This window comes from Ornithorhynchus anatinus, chromosome 2 (assembly GCF_004115215.2).
Source record: "Ornithorhynchus anatinus isolate Pmale09 chromosome 2, mOrnAna1.pri.v4, whole genome shotgun sequence".
In the NCBI taxonomy this organism is placed as follows: domain Eukaryota; kingdom Metazoa; phylum Chordata; class Mammalia; order Monotremata; family Ornithorhynchidae; genus Ornithorhynchus; species Ornithorhynchus anatinus.
The window spans coordinates 23,141,083-23,163,732 of record NC_041729.1 but is presented as its reverse complement, the minus strand read 5'-3'; the positions used below and the strand labels follow the sequence as shown (position 1 = coordinate 23,163,732).

The window sequence follows — 22,650 nt, the reverse complement described above, 5'->3', positions numbered from 1 at the left end:
CAGTTACCTTCTGCTTCTTCATCTTTGCTAGAGTTGCTAAAAGGCAAGAATGGTATGAGGAAAATTCTGAAAGAACTTGTATATAATATTTTTTAATACCCTTTACTTCTATTTGGAAATCACCTATGGTCCCAAATCTAAACATGTTATCAACAAGAATAAAAATAAAGAGAATAAATAAGGTACAAAAAGACAGGGCCCTAATGTAACTTTCATAACAATAACTAACGAGAAGAGAGCCAGTGACTTTTTCCCCTCCAAAATAATTAAACTACAAAAAGAGAAACCATCGAAATGATTTTACTACAGAATAATAGGGAGAATAAAAAAGTTAATCTTGAAAGAAGTGGATGTGATGTGAAAAACTAAAGAAATGGGAGTTAATAGAATGACAGAAAATTAAAGAGCAACAATGAACAGTGAAATGAAAAACTCTAAGAAAAGAAAATACAAAGCATTAGGAAAAATGAACATAGAGAATCTCGAGATAATGAAGAAAAGAGGAAGTTAGAGTGAGTTATTGTCTGAGGGTTAAAGTGATTGGTTTGCCAAATGACTGCATAAAAAAAGGCAGACTAAGCTAATTGTTTCCACGAAAAGACTTGTCAGAAAAAGTAAAGCTGGATAAGTAAAATGTTGCTTTCCTAGTGGGCACACATCAGTAAAATCAATGCAACTGCCTTGCAGACAGAGACTTTTGCTTTCATGGCTACTTTATTCAGTAAGCCAGGGCTGCAACTTCATGATCATAATAACAAATATCATGACTCGCAGTGTTTTGGGGTGAACTCGTCTTTTAGGGAAATCCAATATGTGACATTTGGAAGAAGAATCCGCTTAATAGGATTTTTCCAACAATATTAGCTTTATGATTAGTTTGTGTTTTCTGTCAGTACAATAAATGAAAGAGAGAAGTGTTAGGCATGGGGTATTCAAATGGGAAAGCAGTTTTACCACATACACAGTGACCTCTTAAGCCCCTTAATATTGTCAGCTGCTAAATAACACTGCAGTTTATAAACAATTTCCTGAAGATACACAAGTATACAGCATTGTCTTTTTAATGACCCTACCAAACAAATGTCTGAGGAATACTTCCTGCCCACTTTTAATATGCCAGGGCAGGGATTTCATTTAGTTGGACCTCTGTTTCTCATGCTTGGCCAGAAACCACAGTTACTATAAATCTACTTCATAGCCAGCTGCCATGAGCAGGCTGTTCCAAGGTGTAGTCAAAATGGAAATCTGAAGTTGGACACAGTTCTAGGTTCACAGAAACTGGGTTTTTTAACAGCCAAGAGACAGCCTCTGATGACCATTTGGCAGAGAACCTTGGGGATGTCACAACTTCTCTGGGCCTCATTTTCCTCACCTGTAAAATGGGGATTCAATACCTGTCTCCCTCCTACTTAGATCGTGAAACCCAAGTGGGACAAGGGACTGTGTCCAACTGGATTAATTTACCCCAGTGCTTGGAACCACTAATTATTATTTGTTACATATGCTGATAAAACTTTTTCAAAAGAAATGACTGTTTTACTGACTGAGTGCAGATAAAGTGATAATCATAATTGTAGGACAGGACTTCCAAAGTAGAGACATTTTTACATTTAAAAGTACAAAATGTATAATGAAAAGCTGAATGTATTGAGAATAAGAACCGCCAATGGTTGTCCACATCTGCATCAAACAGATACTTATTGGATTTAAAATAGTCAATCACTTTGCCCCTTCCTATCTTACCTTACTGATTTCCTACTACAACCCAGAACTCGCACTTCACTCCACTACCATCAAACTACTCGATCTTGATCTCGTACCTTGATCTCGTCTATCTTACCGCTTACCCTTTGCCCACATCTTGCCTGTGGTCTGGAATTCTCTCCCCCTTTATATGCACAGACCATCACTTTCCCCACCTTTAAAGCCAAATCACACCTCCTCCAAGAGGCCTTCCCCGACTAAGCCCTAATCATTTCCCATACTCCCTCTCCCTTCTGCATTGTCCTTATGCTTGATATTTACCCCAGCCTTAACCCTACAACACTTATGTTTGTATCTGTGATTTAATGTATTTATTTATATTAACGTTTGACTTCCCTCTAGGCTGTTAGCTTCTTGTGGGTAGAGAACGCACCTACCAATTTCTGATTATCTTGTATCTTCTCCAGAATTTAGTATAGTGATTGGCATGTAGTAAGCTCTTAAATACCACAGTTATATTGTTCTCTCCCAAGTACTTAATACAGTGCTCTGCACACAGTCAGCACTCAATGACTATGATTTATTCACAAGATCTGTTCTTCTTTGATGCAGAGAAGAGCTACCCTTCTAACTCCCATAAATCGACCCCCAAATTGAGTTAATCCAATTCTCCCTTTCCTTCCTCCCTGCTCCCAATTTTTCTGCTAAGGACGTCTACGCACACAGACTGCTTCCAAAGGGGCAGGCAGTATAATCACTCCCATTATTTTCAATGACTCACCAGCTCTTTTTCAATCACCAACAGTTCCAAATAGATATGTGTGCAAAAATAGAAAGGGAACAGCTAGGTTTTATGAGGGAAAAAATAGGAAAGAGTTAAAAATAGATAAATATATCCTTTTGAAAGGTGCCGTGTAGAATGATGGAAATGCAAACAATGTTGGACAACTTCTCATAGAACTCACAGGCCATGTCGCTTCACAGAGAAAGCAGAGGAAGGAGCATGGGCCTGGGAGTCAGAGATCCTGGGTTCTAGTCCGGACTCCACTGTTTACCTGCTATGTGACCTTGGGCAAGTCTATTTACTTCTCTGTTTCTGTTCATCTGCAAAACGATGTTCTCCCTCCTACTTACTGTGAGCCCCATGTGTGACTTGATTATTTTACATCTACCCCAGCAATTAGTGCAGTGTTTGGGAACATATTACTATTATTATTAGTATGAACTCATTTTCTTTGTGGAAGGGCTGCATTACCTGCTTGAGTGCAGTTAAATGTAATGGCCTGTGTTTATTTTTTCAGATGTATAATTTAACATTATATGCAAACTAAAATAGGGAGAGAATCTGAGATTGGACTGTTAGCTCACTGGGGGGTTTGGATCGTGTTTACCAACTCCATTGTATTGCATTTTCCTAAGCACTTAGTACAGTGATCTGCACATAGTAAGCACTTAATAAGGGCAGTTGATTGATTATTCTCAGTTCAGAAAGTTATTGGTTGACATATTATGGGTAGAGTATTTCACCTAAAAGAACTAAAACCCACAACGTCTTTGATCACTGTCAGTGTCATATGGCTTCAATAGAAAACACTGAACATTGCAAAACATTGAGAACCTCAAAACATTGAGAACCCTGAACCATTCTCCCCTCATGAAAATGGCTTCCCAGATGCAATCTGGGAAGGCCTCCAATTGGGTATGGTAACTGATTGGTCACGGCAGGGCAGAAAACCCTGCAAACCAGTCTGTCAGAGAGTTGGAGTGATGCCATGATTGACAGTGCAGGTTCTGAGGAGGGAATAATAGTAAATGGTCTCACAAATGTCTAGTCAGCATAGCACCTTCCCCACCACGTTAGTTCGGCAATGAGAGATTTGGTCTCTGCAGATTTGGGTCACAAATGGCTATTTTAAATGAAAGATATATTCTCTCAAAAAGCAAAAATTTGCCTCGTTCAGCCTCATCCAGTATCTGCTACTGATAGACACCTTGTCAACTCTTCAAAGACAAGCACTGGATTTCTCCCAAACTTTGTTTTTTTTGTTCCAGGATTACGAGGTCTGATGTTGGCAGTAGTGTGGGCTTCTCTCATGAGCTCCCTGACCTCAATTTTCAACAGTGCCAGCACCTTGTTCACCATGGACATCTATACGAAAGTCCGAAAAACAGCAACTGAGAGAGAGCTCATGATAGCAGGAAGGTAAATAAGAGTCCCTCTTCTATTTAGCCGTTATATAAACAAATTTGATATCTAGGGGGATGGAAGGGAAGAAGCTTCCTTTCATGCCCCTTCCTCTGCTCCCTACCATCCTCCAGCTTGTGCCTGGTTAAGGGAAAGAATTACTCCCAAACTATGAGCAGCACATGTGATTGCCAGAAAAAGGAGATTGATGCCAAACAGACCTCTTTCAGGGAAACAACAAAAATTGCTGTGGCCTCAAATAGCCTTCAGCTGTCAGTCAGTAGTTCATATTTACTGAGCACTTGCTGTGTGCAGAGCACTGGACTACTGTACCACTGTACTACTTTTGGGAGAGTACAGCATAATAAACAGACATTCTCCCTACCCACATCAATGTCTAGACAGGGAAACAGACATTAATATAAATAAGTAAATTACAGATATGTGCCTAGCTGCTTTGGGGCTCGGAGTGGGGATGAATAAAGGGACCAAGTCAAGACAACGCAGATGGGAGTGGGAGAAGAGGAAAGGAGGGCTTAGTCAGGGAAGGCCTCTTGGAGATGTGTCTTCAATAAACCTTTCAGTGGGAGGGAAAGTAATTGTCCGTTGGCTACAAAGAAGGTGGGCATTCCAGGCCAGAGGCAGGATGTGGGTGAGAAGTCAGCGGCGAGATAGATGAGATCTAGTACAATGAGAAGTTTAGCATTAGAGGAGTAAACTGTGTTGGCTGGGGTGTAGTAGAAGAGCAGCAAGATGAGGTAGAAGGGGGCAAGATGATGATTGAGTGCTTTAAAGTCAATGGTGAGGAGTATCTGTTTGAAGCTGAGGTGGATGGGCAACCACTGGAATTTCTTGAGGAGTGGGGAAACGTGGCCTGAACATTTTTGTAGAAAAATGATCCGGGCAGCAGAGTGAAGTGTGGACTGGAGTGAGAGACAGGAGGCTGGGAGATCAGCAAGGAGGCTGATACAGTAGTTAAGATGGGATAGGATAAATGATTGGATTAACCTGGTAGCAGTTTGAATGGGGAGGAAAGGTGGATTTTAGTGCTGTGGTGAAGGTTGAACCGACACAGGATTTAGTGATGGATTGAATATGTGGCTTGAATGAGAGAGTCAAGGATAATGCCAACGTTACGGGCTTGTGAGACAGGAAGGATGGTGGTGCTGTCTACAGTGATGAAAGAGTCATGGGGTTTGGATGAGAAGATAAGGGGTTCTATTTTGGACATGTTAAATTTGGGGTGACGGGAGGACATCCAAGTATCTGCCTCCCCACCTATGTTCTTTTGCCTCTTCCAGGGATTTTTTACAAAAAAAAAAAGTGTATATCTGAATCTGCTGATTTGTTGCAGCCTGTTCTCTCATCTCTGGTGAGAACTGGGCTGGATTGTCTTTCAGAAGTCCCATATGTGTCTTTGGGCTAAGATGCATGTGGAGCAATAGTATCCTCCAGTCTCTAGTTATATTTGTTCTTTAATATAGAATATTAATATGTTCCATTATTACAATTTTTAGAATGGTATCTGTTGAGTGTGTACTATGTGTCAAACACTCTTCTGGAGTAGCTGTTAATCAAGTGGGACACAGTCTCCGTCCCAAATGGGACACACAAGTCTACTGTTGTGAAATAATCTAATCCAGCCAGTTGAAGGACTGAACTATCCAGAGCCTGTTCTTCTTTGTCAAACTTCTCCAGGGGTCCTCCTTTGGTGGATTCCTTGGGGACCTGACGCATTGTTTTTTTCCTCTAAGAGTCAAGTAGATCTTCCTTATGTCCAACCACAATCTCTCTTGCTTTAAGCTTAAACCCACTTCTTTTTTGGTCCTCAGTAGATATAGTGAATGGCCTCCACATTTAAAACACTCCCTATATTTGAAGGTAACTATGAAGTCACCTCCTTAGTTTTTTATACTAAGTAGAATTCCGTAGTCCCTTTTTCAGGGGATTTATGTATTTTACCACTTTTCTCTGGACCCTCTCTAGTTATCCCTCATCCTTTTTACCTAGAGGAAACCAAAAATAGAAATATTACTCTTAAGGGTCTAACTTCAGTGGAAAAATTACTTCTGTGCACTTATCTATTCATTCATTCATTCATTCAATCATATTTATTGAGCACTTACTGTGTGCACAGCACTGTACTAAGTGCTTGTAAAGTACAATTTGGCAACAAATAGAGACAATCCCTACCTAACAAAGGGCTCACATTCTAGAAGGGGAGACAGACAACAAAACAAGTAGACAGGCATCACTACCATCAAAATAGTTAAAGAGAACCATAGGTAAGTGGACATCATTAATAAAATAAATAGAGCAATCTATCAAACTTCTATTTATGCATTCCAGTGGGCAAAACAGATACCTGGGTCTTTTTTGCAGTACTTGGGGTCAGCCAGTTTTTCCTGATCCTGTATTTGCTTTTTGTTTTTCATCCCTTGATTGCAGGCTCTGTATCTTGTGGCTGTGTCCACAGATACTGAAAATGTTTAGCCAAAAGCCTATTCACTTGGTTAGGTTCAGATTGGGTTTTGATTAGTACAGTTTAGGTCTTTCTTCCAGTGACTGTTCTGGCTGATCCAGGTCATCTTGGTCCCCCAGGTTCTTGGAATCTTGGATGAGTTCTCTGATCCTACCCTGGGGGTTAGTCATTACCGGGCAAGCTTTAGCATCTGTTTTGGACCAACATGGCCCAAGGTGAACTGTGACAGTGAAAACCCACACTCTTGTGGTGGTCCCCAGATCTGACTGGTTTTTTGAGTCAATCAATAAATCAGTGGTATTTATTGAGTGCTTACTATTTGCAGTCCTTAGAAGTTGGGACAACTGAGAGCTGGTCTGGACCTCTGAAGAGTGCTGCTGCTGGGAAATTCCTGGGTATATTGATCTTGACCAGGCCTAAATCTTCAAAGTTCCAGTTAGACTGGACTAAAGTGGGAAATGTGGCAGATGGAACTTTAAAGCCTTGAAACCTCCCATAAATAAGTGTACTGGCAGGTGTTCTGGGGAACTCTGACCCTGATTCCATCCAACCAGAGTGCAGCTCAGAAGATTTGAAGGAACCTGAGTTAACCTGGGTTAATTTGGGGTGTTTTGGGTTGTTTGGTATTTTACATATGGTGGATTATTGTTTGTCGTACATGTGATTATTATATGAAAATACTTTTATTCCTAAATGAATTACTTCTCATTGTCAGGTGTTTTATTAAATGTCGGCATTATTTACAGATTGTTCATAATCCTGCTACTTGCCATCAGTATCGCTTGGGTGCCCATTGTGCAGACAGCTCAAAGTGGACAGCTCTTTGACTATATCCAGTCCATCACCAGCTACTTGGGCCCCCCCATTGCTGCTGTCTTCCTGCTGGCCGTTTTCTACAAGAGGGTCAATGAGCCTGTGAGTATTTGTGGGTGGATCAGGGTAGGGACAAGGGAGAAGCTTTAAAAAGTTGTTGGGAGCAATTGAGATTTTCAGCTATTTCCTGTGACTTGCTTTATCTCCATAAAACTTTCTTTCTCAGAATGTCTCAGACTTAAAAAAAAAAAACAAAACACAAAAACACCCCAAACAACTCTTCAGCAATTAAGGACCCATAGAATTTCTGTTGGAAGCCTATTTGTTGGAATTCACGACTCCAAGAATCTACTATATTCTTTAATGGAATGGGAGTCACAGATGGTAGCTGAATCCAAGATAACAGATAAGCTTCCTGAATTAATAAGTTTAATCAAGACATGTAGAGGTCCCCAAACTTACCCTTGCAAAACACCCTCAAATATAAGCTAAGGAGCAAACAAACCTAAGATTCATCAGAGAATAGAGCCAGTAAATACTGGTGGTAAACCCTTGGCTAAAGAAAGTTTCTGGCAGATGGTCCAGTTGGGTAGTCATCAGAGTCAAAGGCAGACAAAAGGTCACAGTGGATTAAGAAGGAGTTAGAGCCCATTAGATTAGTCAGAAGAAGATCACTGGAAAAGAAACCAGAGGAGATGAGGGGTTGAAAATAATGACGAGAGAGGGGAGGAAGTCAAGAATAAGAATAGTATTTTTAGGAGTTGAGAAGAGATGGGGGTTAACCCCATGCTGCTCTCAGACACATACAAATCCTTCTCTGCCTGATTTGATTTGATTCAACCCTCCACCCCTCAGTCCTATTCCAGCTGGCAGTATTTCCACCATTTCTCTGATTTGTCTTGATGCTTATCTCCATAGCTCCTCATTTTTACCCCATTTTGTGTGGGTTTTGGGAGGAACCATTTCAATATTGGGCCTCCATAATAACCCAGATGATTTCAGGCCCAGTACATCTAAATCTGGTCCGGAGTACCCTTATTGGCAAACATTTTCGGATCAGAGTATGTGTCTACCAACTCTAGGATTGTGCTCTCCCAAGCCCTTAGTACAGTGCTCTGCACATAGTAAGCGCTTGTTAAATACCACTGATGGTGATGATGACTAGGGCAGTTTTAGCAACCAGTGGAAAGCATATTTCAACTATTACTACCTTTCTGTGAATACAATTATTCTGATTTAAAGTTTCTTATAATAGTAATAGTAATAATAGTGGTGTTTGTTAAGCATTTACTAGGTGCCGAGCACTGTTCTAAACACTAGGGCAGATAGAAGATAGTTGGGTTGGACCCAGTCCCTGTCCTACATGAGACTCACAGTCTTAATTAGTTTTTGGCCTTTTGGCTAAGATTATTTGAGAAGCAGCATGGCGTAGTGGATAGAGCATGGACCTGGGAGTCAGAAGGTCATGGGTTCTAATCCCAGCTCTGCCACTTGTCTGCTTGGTGACCTTGGGCAAGTCACGTCTTCTCTTTGCCTCAGTTACCTCATCTGTAAAATGGAGATTGAGGCCGTGAGCCCCACATGGGACAAGGACTATGTCCAACCTGAATTGCTTGTATCCACCCGAGCTCTTAGTATTTGTTAAGCACTTACTATGTGCCAGGCACTGAGCTATTATTATAATAGTAAATAATAATAGTAATCCCCATTTTAAAGATGAGGGAACTGAGGCACCTAGAAGTTAAGTGACTTGCCCAAGGTCATACAGTTAGACAGGTGGCAGAGCCAGAATTAGAACTCATGTCCTTGACTTCCAGTCCCGTGCTCTTTCCACTAGGCCACACTACTTTAACAAACCAGTTTAGAACTCATGGCCATGGGGGCTACTTGCCCTTTTTTTAAAAAAAAATTGTGAATATTTTTGACTCCTGAAAGTTTTCTAGTTGATCCCTTGTGAACTGAATAAACCACCTGAAATACTTTATGCTCTCTTCAATAAATAAATAAAAGTTTTTTGAGGAGCCAAGTGTGAGGCACTCTTAGGAGTTTAAAATCTGCTGTAGACAACACAGAGGAGACAAACATGACAAGATGTGGACAGAAGATTGCTTTCTAACAACAACATCAATAAAAATCAATAAGTTCTTCTTTGGAAGAAAGGTGCTTTCTACATCTAAAAAAATCATTGTTCTAAGAGGTGGCTGGTAGAGTTGTTTTGTTTTTTTAAAACAGAACACCTGTGTAAAGGTAATTAAAAATGCATTTAGCAGTAATCTCAAGGTATTAAGGGAAATGGCCCTCTTGATGAGTTTCTTTCTCCTTCACTGTCTAATCCTCTCTTCTGAAGGAACAGGAGCAGAAGATAGAAGCAAGGAGGAGATCAAGGGACTTAGGGAGCAAATTGCAAAGGGGAGTATAAAAAAGGAGTGAGGCAGGAGCAAGAGGAGCAAGAAATATGAAATGGAGAAATCAGGGGGAAGAGCAGCAGCTCTCAAAACCCACACTCCTTTGCCCAAGAAATAATGTTAGAAACAGTGAACTTGCTGCTGATCATCTTGTTCAAAATTATACTTTAAATTTAGTCCATTTCCAACCCAGGCTACATATGGTCCTAAAAGCTCACCTCATTACTTAGTTTCAGGAAGCCACCACACCTAATTCTTATTAAACGTTTTGTTACATGATGGTTGTCCATTATGAATGTGATTGTGATTTTTCTTTTAATATAGCTGTGAAAGTTCTTGGTGACTCTCCTTTTACCTTTATTTTACAGGGTGCCTTCTGGGGCCTGATCACTGGACTTATATTAGGGCTTTTAAGAATGATTATGGAGTTTGTATATGGGTCAGGAACATGTATGGCTCCTTCCAGTTGCCCCCGTATTATCTGTGGGGTCCATTACCTTTACTTTGCTATGATCCTCTTTTCCGTGGTCACCGTCGTCATCCTGGGAGTCTCTCTAATAACCAAACCCATACCCGATGTAAATGTAAGTATTGGTAGCTTTACGGCCGTATTCCACTGAAGTGTTTCGATGCCTAAATTCTAACAGTATTTCATTGAGAAGAACAGACTTAGGCAGTGGATAACATTTAGTTGCATATTAGAAATATAAATTCAGATTTTGTTTGTCTAGGAATTCTCAGGTAATCCCTTACAGTTTTGTGGGATAAGGAAAAACACTGAAGGTATCACATAAGCTTCAGAGGATGATCCAAACTCGTGAAGGCCTTTGTCCTCTAAGAGAAGCATACTTGACTTGCTCTGCATATGTTTGCTAGTTCTGTGATGCAAGCAAAGATGAACCTAACGGTCCTAGCCCAACTCTTGGGAAAAGCCAGAATGACCTAGGAGAGGCAGCGTGGCTTAGAGAATAGGACACAGGCCTGGCAGTTGGAAGGACCTGAGTTCTAATCCCGGCTCCGCCACTTGTCTTTTTCTGGGCAAATCTCTCCTCTGGAAAATCACTTATGTCATCTGTAAAATGGGGATCAAGACTGTGAGCCCAGGGTGGGACAATGACTGTGTTCAACTTGATTAGCTTGTATCTACCCAGGCGCTTAGAACTCTTAACAAATACCATAAAAAAGATAAAATCAAAAAAAGCCTCAGTCATTCAGGAATGCATTATTCAACTTGCGACTGTCTGGGCCTCTTGTTTCTTCTCTTTCCGACTCCCTATGTTCTGATGATTTTACTGCTGATTAGCAGCACACCTCCATATGGGAAATAATCACTGGTATTTGTTGAGTGCTTACTAGGTGCAGATCACACACAACTCATCACTCAACCTAGTTATTGTGAGTACCTCTGGTATAGTGTACTGTGGGGAAAGAGAATGAGATTGTTGCTGATTGAGAATTTTGGATCGTCTGTGCATTTAATCTGTCCATGCTAGCTTTATTCTCATAATGTTGTGTTGGCCATGAGTAAGCAATTTTTTCCCTGTCAAGAGCTCTTTGAAGAGGAAATATCTTGGGCAGAAATTCAAAAGGCGCAACCTTAATAGCGTTTCTCAAAGAATACACACCCATATTTGTGGCAGTCTTGTTACAGTGATTATTCTTACCAGCTAGTAAGGCAGACTTGATAGTAGTTGCTGCTTGTTGACAAGGAAGGGTTAGAAAAGATCATGAAGGAAGACTCCTGGAATTTGAGGTACCTTAGAAGACTCTTTCTCCAGTATAACAAAAACAGGAAGCCACCTAAGGAATTATTGGAGCCACCTTAAGATTTTAATATTAGGATCAGCGAGTACTTAGAGAAACACAACCTGTTGAGGAAAGCCAACATGATGTGGTAAAGGGAAATCATATATCAATAATCTGCATGACCTCTGTAAAGGGGCAAATAAGCATAAGAATGGATGGGGCTAGTCATCATAATATATTCAGATTTTTCAACTCCCCCACCTATGCCTCCCACCCCATCCCTTCCCACATCCTTATACTCACTCCCTTCTCTTCCTGACCATCATTTTTGCTCACTCACAATGGATCCCTCTAGAAGGGCTCCTTCTCTTCTGATTACAAACACGCCTAGGATTCCGCTATCTTAAAGAAACCTATGCTGAACCCCACTGCTCCATCCAGCTGTTGCCCTAACTCCTTCCTCTTGTTTCTGTCTGAACTCCATGAATAGATGACATAAACCACCTCCCTTCTTTTTCCCTCCAACTCCCTTCATGACTCTCTGCAGTCTAGTTTCTGCCCCTTTCACTCTACTGGAACTGTACTCTCCAGTGTCACCAGTCATTAAATCTCACAGGTTCTCATCTTCCCTTATCCTCCTTGACCTCCTGGTTTGCCTTTGCCACCATAGATCACTCACTTTTTCTGAAAACCCTAACTTTGGTTTTTCTGACCCTTCTCTCCTGGTTCTCCTCCTCCTCTTCCTTCCTCTGCCTGTTCTCCATCTTTTTGCCCACCTCTTCCTCTGCCACCTCCACCTCCTTTTGGGTATCCCTCAAGGCTCAGTTCTACATTTACAGTCTCACTCCCTGGCAGTTTTCATCTGCTTCCACAGCTTCCAAGACCACTTTTGTGCAGATGACTCCCAAATCTTCCTTGCTAGCCCAGACTTCTCTCGTTCACTGCAATCTTGCAGTTCCTCTTCCTCTAGGATAACTCTGTAAGGAAGTCCTGCTGGCACTCAGACTCAATGTGTCTAAAAGTGAACTCCTCTTCTTTTATCCCAAATCTTCTGCTCCACCTCACCTTCCCACCATTGGCGATACTATACCTCTCAAGCCTGAATCTTTGGTGTTATTCTTGACTCCTCCCTGTCTTTCAACCCCTTGTATTCAGTTTGTTTTCAAACATTGTCTGTTCTGCCTCAGGAATATTTCCAGAATCTATCTCTTGCTCTCCATTCAAACAGCCTCCACAGTGGTCCAGGAACTTGTCACTCCCTCAGCTGCATGACAGCATCAGCCCCTTTGCTGACCTCGCTACCTCAAGCTCCTACTTCAGTTTGCTGCCCAGATCATTGCTCTAAAGTGCCATACTCCTCACATATCCCCACTAACGTCTCTCCACTCCTCAAAACCCTCCGATGGTTGCCTATTCCTTTCCACATCCAGTAAAATTTCCTGACCTTTGACTTTAAAGCACTCGATCAACTCTTCCTCCTACTTGACCATTCTCTTTGCTCACTTTCGTCTAGTTTACACCTCATTCCTCTCAAGCCAACCTACTCAATGGGTCTCATTCTCATCTTTTCTGCCACCAGTCTCTTGTTCACATACTCCCCTCTGCCCAAAACTCCCTCACCGTCCATATCCAACAGAGCATAGCTTTCTATTCTCAATGCCCTTCTGAGATCACATCCCTTCTTAGAGGTCTGAGTAATCTTTAATCTTTGGCCCCCCGTGCCACCTAAACCTTTAGATTACCCCAACCTCTTAAATTACCCCAAACCCCAGCCTTTATGAATCTATCTTATATATCCCATCTATACCCCAAGAACTGCTTTGCTCCTTTTAGCTGTGTGATTTGATTGATTTTTTGCACTCCTACACTAAAGACTTGAAAAACCAAGTAACTATAAAATTGAAAGGAAAATACTGATATGGGTAGAAAATTGGTGTGAACAGAGGAAACACAGCTAACCTGCAGGCTGGAGAAATGTTAATAGTCATGTCTCTAGAGGTCAGTGCTGGGGCCAGTTTGGTTAAATAACTTTATCTAGAAGGGGAAATGTGTTCTGAAATCTCTGAGTTTATAGATTCCACAAGCTCCATGTGGGACAGGGACTTTGGCCAATTTTATTATCTTGTATCTACCCCAGCACTTAGTTCAGTAGTAAGTCCTTAACAAGTATCATAAAAAAGCCAGTAAACAGTTCTAGGTTGTGAGTCAGATGGAAATAAACTGTGAGATGTCATAAAATGGCAGAAGGGCATCAGTGTGAGAAACAACAAGATAATGCACCTAAGGAGAAGTAATGCAAATTACAACTGCATAATGTTGATGGATGGGTTTGGCATGACTCATGCAAGGATCTGGATCGTTCTGGTTGTCATTTAAATCACCAATTGCTAGGCATCATCAGGAAGGTGCTAGAAAACAAAACAAAAGGCAGAGTTTGAAATCATGCTACACTCACTTTTGGAATACCCTGGGCATTCTGGTTATTTCATTTTTAGAAAGATATATAACTGGATAGGGTAGAGAAAAGGGGAAAATTCACCAGAAGGTAAGCAAGTTTAAGAGCTTCCTGCCCTTAGGGAGTTTGCGCTCACTGCTATACTTCAAACATCTTGACGGCAGGGACTGTGTCTTTTTGGAATCTCCCAAGCACTTACTACAGTGCTCTGCACAGAGTAGGCACTCAGTAAATACCACTTAGGGGAGGCAACCAAGATAAGGAGAGAGAAACTTCCTTATTGGAAAAGTGAAAGATGCGCACTGGGAGGGAAGACCCCGTGAAGAACCCATGAAGGGAGGACAAGATGAACACAGAAATTCCTCATCACATACCTTGATACCAGGACAAGCACCCTTTGAAATTTGAAGGTATTAGGCTTAAATATAAAAGGGCGGGGGGCTTCCCTAAATATAGAGAAATTGTTAACTCTTTCGCCAATCTTTCACTGTACTTCAGTCTCATCTTTCTCACCACCACTCCCTTTGCCCCATGTCGTCCCTCTGGCCTGGAACTTCCTTCCCCTTCATATATAATAGACTACCACTCTTCCCAATTTCAAAGCCCTACTAAAATTACATCTCCAAGACACCTTTTGTAAAAATGTTATTTAAGTGCTTATTACATGCCAGACACTGTACTAAGTGCTACAGTAGGTACAACCTAATCAGTTTAGGCATAGTGTCTGTCCCACCTGGGGCTCAGAATCTTAATCCCTATTTTACAGATGAGAGAGCTGGGGCACAGAGACATTAAGTGATTTGCCTAAGGTCACACAACAGACAAATGGCAGAGCCAGGATTAGAACCCAGGTCCTTCAGACTCCCATACTCTGTCCCTGGGAAATGCTGCTTCTCGATTCATCTGCTTTTCATCTCATCTGCCTTCCCCAACTCATCCCTCATTTTTTTCTCATCTCTCTTCCTGTCGTGTCACCCATACACTTGGATCTGTTCCTTTTGTTCACTTGATATTCACCTGACCTTCAGCCACATAGCACTTATGTACATAGCTGTAATTTATTTCATTGTCTGTCTCCCCCTCTAGAGCGTAAGGTCCTTGAGAGCAGGGAACATGACTATCAATTCTGTTGAATTGTACTCTCCCAAGTGCTTGGTATAGGGTTCTTCCCAAATTATAAGCACTTATTGAATACCACTGATTGAATTCAGGTAGTTGGGCAGGCCAGAAATACTAGTAGAGTAGATACACCTGCAGAATAACAGTCCATACTGGGTTACTAAAGGGAACAAGGGGATGATGGTTGGGAGGTAGAGAGGAAAAATTAGTAATCCAGTCAGTCGATCAGTGATGTTTATTGAGTGCTTAATGTGTGTTGAGCACTGAACTAAACGCTTGGGAGAGCACCATACAACAGAGTTGTCAGACACATTCCCTGCCCACAGCCTAGAGGGAAAACTGTCAGAAGTGGGATTTAAGTGATATTTTGAAACAGGGTCAAGGAGAGCAACTACCATAGAGTTCCCTCAAATGGCCTCTTGCCACTGTTAGAATCATGATACTGACCAGACCTCATTGTGACTCAGTCATGTTAGTGCTTACGTAAATAAGTTTTAACGTCTCACTGGAACAACTGTGTATGTGCAAAAATCTGTACATGTGGATTCTCTCTTCCACTAAATAGAACTCTTACTGGAATGCCTAAGTGTATTCACACGCCCGGACCTAGAATAAATGCTTGTTACAGTGCTGCAACTTTGTTGACAGACTTATGTATGTTTTCTGGGTAGCTGTATCGCCTGTGTTGGAGTCTGCGAAACATCAAAGAGGATCGTGTTGACCTGGATGAAGGAAGAATCCGTGAAGAAGCTGAGCAAAGCACTCAGGAAGGCAAGTTCTAGCTAATCTTTTCTAATCAGACAAGAAATGCAGCTATGTTTAATTTTAATTTCATCTAAAACATCATTAAATTTACTTTAATACTTGATTTTTTTTGCAAGCCATCTGTAAAATCTAGAATTATAGCTTCCCATCTATTAAGGCAGGTTAAATAGGAAATGATTTTGAACTGGTAGGGAAAAATCAGTACCTCATATTACACATTTCAAGTGGCTAGGTAAATTTAGTGGCCTTAAGTCTTCTCTTCAAGACTAGGAGTGTGATCACTTGGACCACTTGAAGGCATGGCTTAATTCTCAGAATTTCAAGCAAACAAAACTGTGTAATCCAAAATTTGCATTTTTTGTCTTTTAATTTAGTTTATGTAGCTAAATGGGATGACTTGTCTCAAAGTCCGCCACTTGTCAGCTGTGTGACTGTGGGAAAGTCACTTAACTTCTCTGTGTCCCAGTTACCTCATCTGTAAAATGGGGATTAACTGTGAGCCTCACGTGGGACAACCTGATTACCCTGTATCTACCCCAGCGCTTAGAACAGTGCTCGGCACATAGTAAGAGCTTAACAAATACCAACATTATTATTAAGAAAATGTATTTTAAATATATCTACAATAGTTGTGGCTCTTTTGAGGTCAGTCTTCACAGGAGGTGTTAGTGGCCAACTAGTTTTCATTCATTCATTCAATCATATTTATTGAGCACTTACTGTGTGCAGAGCACTGTACTAAGCGCTTGGAATGTACAATTCAGCAACAGATAGAGACAATCCCTGTCCAACAACGGGCTCACAGTCTAATTTTGAAGCTAAGAATCAGTTAATTCCTGGTTTTCAGTTCAGGCTGAGGAAACATTAGCTAGGAGTGCGGAGGGAAGACTAGTTTGCTTTTCTTCCCACTTGATATTTGTCTCTGTGGCCTAGTTGCACCTAAACGAAAGGAAGGTTATCTTGGGAATTTATGGTGAGGCTGCCTGCTGTTAGAACACAGGAAAAGGTATTCCCACTCTTCCTTTTCCTAAGGGGTTGCCAGACGGAAAAATGATCCAGAAGCAGAATGAAGTGTGAATTGGAGAGGGGACAGATTGGAGGCAGGTAAATCAGCAAGAAGGCTAATACAGCAATTAAATTAGGGTAAAACAAGAGCCTCGATCAGCTTGGTGACTGTTTGGATGGTGTGTCTACCAATTCTGTTACATTATACTCTCCAAAGAGTGTAGTACACAGTAAACACTCAATAAATATGATTGATTGATTTGTTGATCAAAGGAGAGGAAGGTGTAGATCCTGAAAGTGTTGTGGAGGAAGAACATTTAGGGTTTGTTGACAGAGACTGAATGTGGGTGTTGAAAGAAAGGGAGGAGTCAAGGACAATGTCAAGATTATGGGTTTGAGCTGGGGGGGGATAGGTATGTCAACTGTTATGGGAAAAGTAGATTGAGAAGAGGATTTTGAAAGGAAAACAAGGTGTTCACCCTCTTAGACCGTAAGCTCCTTGTAGGCAGAAAACATGTCTCTCAACTCTGTTATATCTCTTCCAAATGCTCCACACACAGTAAAGTGCTCAGTAAAGTGATTGTTTAGATCTGGACATGTTGAGTTTGAGGTGCCCGTGGGACATCTGTATAGAAATGTCCTGGAGGCAAAAAGTATTGTGGAGTGCAGAGAAGGAGAGAGGTCAGCTTGGCCAGGTAGATTTGAGAGTTAACTGCTTAAAACTTGAAGTCATGGGAGTGGAAAAGCTCCCCAATGGAGTGAGGGTAAATTGAGATGAGGTGATCCAGGACCAAGCCATGAGGAACATCCACATTTGGATCTCCCCGACTTCAAAGCCTTATTGAAGGCATATTTCCTCCAAGAGTTCTTCCCTGACAAAGCCCTCTTTTCCTTTTCTTCCACTCCCTTCTGCATCACCCTGATGTGCTCCCTTTATTCATCCCCGCTCCCAGCCCCGTAGCCCTTAGGTCTTGTCTTATGCTATCGAGTTGTCGCTGATCCAAAGCAACTCCAAGGACACATCTCTCCCAGAAGGCCTCACCTCCATCCACAATTGTTCTGGTAGTGTAGCTACAGAGTTTTCTTGGTAAAAACACAGAAGTGGTTTACCATTGCCTCCTTCCGGGCAGTAAACTCGAGTCTCCGCCCTCGACTTTCTCCCATGCCGTTGCTGTCCAGCACAGGTGAGTTTTGACTTGTAGCAGATTGCCATCCATTTGCTAACCACTGCCTAAGCTAGGAATGGTGTGGGCATGTCTCTGCTTGACTCTCCTGCCCATAGCCGAGACTGGTAAAGTACTGAAAGCTCTCCAGGTGTGATCTTGAGAGGGGCAGCACTTACGTACATATCTGTAATTTATTGATATTAATGCCTGTCTCCCCTTCTAGACCATAAGCACATTGTGGGCAGGGAATTTCTATGTTGTTATATTGTACTCTCTTAAGTGCTTAGTAGAGTGCTGTGCACCGAGTAAGTGCTCAATAAATACGGCTAATCGATTGAATCATGGGCATCTTTGAAGTCAGAGGGGAAGGAGGACTTACGATGAGTGTTTGAAGATAGTGGTTAGGGAGGAAAGAAGAGTGAAGGCAAGAGTTTTAGAAAGCGAGAGGGTTTGGGGTCAGAGGCACAGGTGGACTGAGCACATTTGGAAAGCAGGGTGATGGTCTCTTTAGAGACCATGGAGGACTAAGGAGGGTCCGAGGGAGACATTTAGGGGAGTTCACATCTAATAGGTTTTGATTTTCTCAATGCAGTAGTTGGCAAAGTAAGAAAGGACAAGACTCGGGGTGGGTGAGAGTTCCGGGGGTTCCAGAAGAGAGGTCTGGAGCACTTGATATGAGCACTAAGCATGGGAGTTGATGAGGGAGGAGAGGTAATGTTGCTATGTCAGGGGTGGGAATGTATGCATGTGAGTAGACTTTGCTGGATGGAGGCTGGTTCATAATCATGATATTTTTCAGCATAATTATTAGTCAGCATTCTGCTAATTCCAAAAACTACAAAACTTCTTGAATGTATCCTTCTTTGGGCCTATTATCATATCATATGCATATTGTAGACTCTCTTGTAAACATAATTCATTCCTCCCTCACTGCGAAGTTTGACCCACACCTCATTATGTTGGCAGAGATGCGGGAAATTAAGTGGCCAAAAGCAGGGGAATGAGTTCTGGGGCTAGGCCATTAAGGTTTCTGGTCTCGGCACCCCTTAAGGAGTCTGGCATGGTGGATGGGCTCAGCAGGAATCCTCAAAATAGGTGGCTAATTTCTGTGGTGAAGACTGCTGTGATAATTCTGGTAACCACCTGCTGGTCTCTGGCCCTAGCATGACATTGCCACTTTGGCTGTAAATGGATTTTGTACATACATTTTTGCTTAAACTTCACAGTGTGATACATCCCTACCTCACAATTTGCTTGTCACAGCCACTGACCTTAGCAGGAATGTGACTGGTTAGGGATGAGTGTTCTTGGCCTAGTAGATAGACCACGGACCTGGGAGTCAGAAGAACCTGGGGTCTAATCCCGGCTCCCCGACTTGTCTGCTGCTGTGTGACCCTGGACAAGTCATTTAACTTCTCTGTGTCTCAGTTCCCTCATCTGTAAAATGGGATTAAGACTGTGAGTCCCTTGTGGGACTGGGACTGTGTCCAACCTGATTAGCTTAGTATCTATCCCAGTGTTTAAAACAGTGCCTGGCACATAAGTGCTTAACAAATACAACCATGATTGTTATTATTATTATTATTAAGTGGCACTTCTCCAAGCAGGTTATTGGTCCAGAAGCCTTTGTGACCCAAGGAAGGCTTAGTTAGAATAAGCGAGTCCAATCAGTGGTATTTATTGAGTGTGCAGAGCACAGAACTAAGCACTTTGGGCAAGTTTAGCGCAGTAGAGTTGGTAGACACAATCCCTGCCTACAACGAGTTTACTGTCTAGAAGGGGACAGACATTAAAATAGAAATAGGGGAAATGGCAGAATATAAGTGTAAGTACAACAGGCATTAAAATAAATGACAGGGAGAATGGTCGAGTATGAAAATATGTATATAAGTGTGGTGAATCTATCATTAATTCATCATCATCTCTAATTCAAGGATTTTGGAGAAATGTTTACAGCTTTTGAGTTGGAAATTTTCTGGAGTTCCAGCATCCATATTTTCCCAGCTTTTAGATTCCCAATGCCGTCAAGCATGGCCACAGAGAGTGCATGAAGTTGGCCTTAATTCACTAGCCTAGTTACTCTAGGAAATGGTTAGACATAAAGCCCTTTCAATTCTGAGATGCTTAGCCATTTTCAATGGGCCAGTGAAGTCAGGACAATCAGATATAGGTGCCATAGCCCAGGATTTTAATGGTTTTAAGTGCATTTTATGAGATCTGTGATCTCCAAGGAGAGAGTGTTCTATTGATCCTCGCACTTTTCCTCTGTCTGGCATATAGCAAAGATCATACAGGCTGTGCTCTGCCGAGGCCGAAAGTCACGTTATGATTCTGGAAATCTATGGGTAACACTGCTTATTTTTCAGTAGCCAATTTTGGGAAACTGGCTAAGATTTTTCCAGCAAGGGAGAGCTAACAATTATTTTCTCAAAAAGTGACATATTGAAATCCTGTGACATTTCCTCAGCATTCCAAACACTGAGAAAACTTTTGCAGGCACTGAATGGTATTTCTCTCCCCTGCTTTCAGGTAAACCAAGAGATTCAGTTCTAGTTAAGGTGGTGACTTTGATAGCTTGTAGCAAAGACCTTTTCTTCACGGTTGGCAAGTTAATTATTCTCTGTAGGGCCTGATGTTGGGAGGAATGCTCAGGAGAGGTGGTGCTGCTATCTCTCTAAGATTCCTTCCTCTGTGGAGACGAGGGCATCATCTAAGATCTTCATCGATCCTTTGTGTGTCCTCAAAGCTTCTTCACAAATGCCTAGAAATCCTTGGTTTGGATGTGATCTTGAATAGCCTTGGATCTTTTCAATTTTAGAGTGTCACCACTTACTGTGGTGAATGTTTGTTTGCTTGCTTCCCCTCTTAGTTGGCAAGCTCCTCGGGGGCAGGGAACATGCTTACCAACTCTATTGCATTATACTGTCCCAAATGCTTACTGCTGTGCACCCAGCGAACGCTCAATAAATACCATTGTCCTTTATGACCCAATGTGGACTTTTAATAAGAATCTCTATGGCTGTGATCCTGAAGAGCAGCAAGATGTCGGTGATGCATTGCTGCTGCTTCTCTTTGATTTCAGAATCTTTCTTGTCAAACGCTTGCGGCGCTTTCTTTTGTAGCAGTGACAACAGCCTCGACTGGTAGGCAGTAGTTCATTCATTCAGTGTTTTGCCAAAACACTCATTTGCTGCTCTCTTTGGGCTCAGGCAGATGGGGTTTCTCACTCTTCCCCTGGGAAGGAGGAAGAGATAGCAGCGCCTTGAGGTCCCTGCTGGTTCCTTTTCCACCAGAGGGCCGAGGTCTCTAATGTGGGACAAAAGCTGCCCGCCTCCCGCATCCCTGGGAATCCCCAGCAGCTCCTGCTTCAGTCTGGGAAGGAGCGAGAGATACCAGCAGGCTTGAGGCCTCCTCCACTGGACCCCCAAGACTTTTAGATCGAGAGAAAAGCTGTTACTGACTGCGGCTGCCATTGTTGGGTTGAGCTTGGGGACCCTGCAAACTGTGCTTCTCTAGCCAAAGTGCCCTATCGCTCTTATCGTGTTTATCCTTGTCCTCGTTTTAAGTTGGTATTGCTTCATTTTCTCATTGTCACCATAAGATGCCTGTCACCAACCTCCGCCTCCTCCCCGGGCCGTCCTTCATAGGTTGTGAACCCCTTTGGGTTCCCCTGTGTAATTGTTTTCCAACATTTAGTATTTTGCACAAGGTAAGCAGTTAAATTCTCTGACGACTGCTGTGTCATGTAAATATTTTCCTTCTCCAGGACTTTGACTTTCAGCTATCGATAGTTTTGGGTGCCACTTGGCAGAAAATTGATTATGTTATTAGGAAGAATTGGAACAAGTCACGCAATGATCAGTCACTCCCGGTGCTTCATAAAACATCAATAACATGACCATTTCTCGGGTCTCACTTTCAGACAAATGGACATAATCAGTATGCTGTGCACCCCTTAGAGCTTAGGTCAAGATGCCTTTTTTTCCCCCATTCAGAAAGTGAAATATTGCTATTTTCCTTTGATGCAGATGTTCCTGAGACAACTAAGGGATACTTTAAGCGTGCCTATGACTTCTTCTGTGGTTTGGAAGTGCAGAAAACCCATAAAATGACTGAAGAGGAGGAGAAAGCTCTGAGAATAAGGCTTACTGACATTTCAGAGAAGCCCTTCTGGAAAAACATAGTGAATATCAACGCCATCATTCTCCTGGCTGTGGCTGTTTTCTTTCATGCTTATTTTGCATAAATTCTGTCCTGTGTTATTAGAATATAGTTGCTAAGTCACGAATATCTGTATTTCCTTTCAATATTATACTCTTAAGTTTCATTTAATTGTAAATTTTACAAAGCAAAATATGTATCCATTTAGCTAAATATTTTCATTCAATAGTTCATGAAACCCATAAATAAAGATGTTTTATTGATATTTTATTTCACAGTGGTTTCAACACACAGATACTTCTATTCTTTTAAGTTTTTCTTTAGATGAAAGTCTACCCAAAATTTCTACCCAAAATTTCACTTTGGATCCTCTTGTTGAATGATAATTTCTTTACATACCTTGGTTTTTTCTCCACCAGAAAGTGCCCACATGCAAGTGTTCAATATGAGGACATGGGATCTCAAATAACTAGACTGAGGTCACCTTTGCCTGTTTTGACTCAGGATTAGGGTAAGTTTATTCTTTTTATAGAACAAGAGCCAGTAAAATACCGGGTGGTAAAACTTCGGACAAAGAGGCTTTTTGGCAGGTAGGCAGGCAAAAAAAGGTCAGAGCGGATTAGGATGGAGTTAGGTTAGTCAGA

General features: G+C 41.8%; 1 protein-coding gene across 6 annotated transcripts in view; it reads left to right on the top strand.

Annotated features, from left to right (window-relative positions):
• Positions 1 to 22,271, top strand: part of LOC100073759 (sodium/glucose cotransporter 1-like) — a 60,135-nt gene extending 37,864 nt beyond the window's left edge. For all 6 annotated transcript variants that reach the window (XM_029053827.2, XM_029053815.2, XM_029053830.2 and 3 more), the window contains 5 exons: positions 3,757 to 3,907; positions 7,118 to 7,286; positions 9,958 to 10,173; positions 15,581 to 15,680; positions 21,874 to 22,271. In XM_029053827.2, coding sequence (XP_028909660.1) covers positions 3,757 to 3,907; positions 7,118 to 7,286; positions 9,958 to 10,173; positions 15,581 to 15,680; positions 21,874 to 22,091 — 854 coding nt within the window. In that variant the 3' untranslated portion in view covers positions 22,092 to 22,271. The remainder of the gene's footprint in view (positions 1 to 3,756; positions 3,908 to 7,117; positions 7,287 to 9,957; positions 10,174 to 15,580; positions 15,681 to 21,873) is intronic.
• The last annotated feature ends 379 nt before the right edge of the window (positions 22,272 to 22,650 follow it).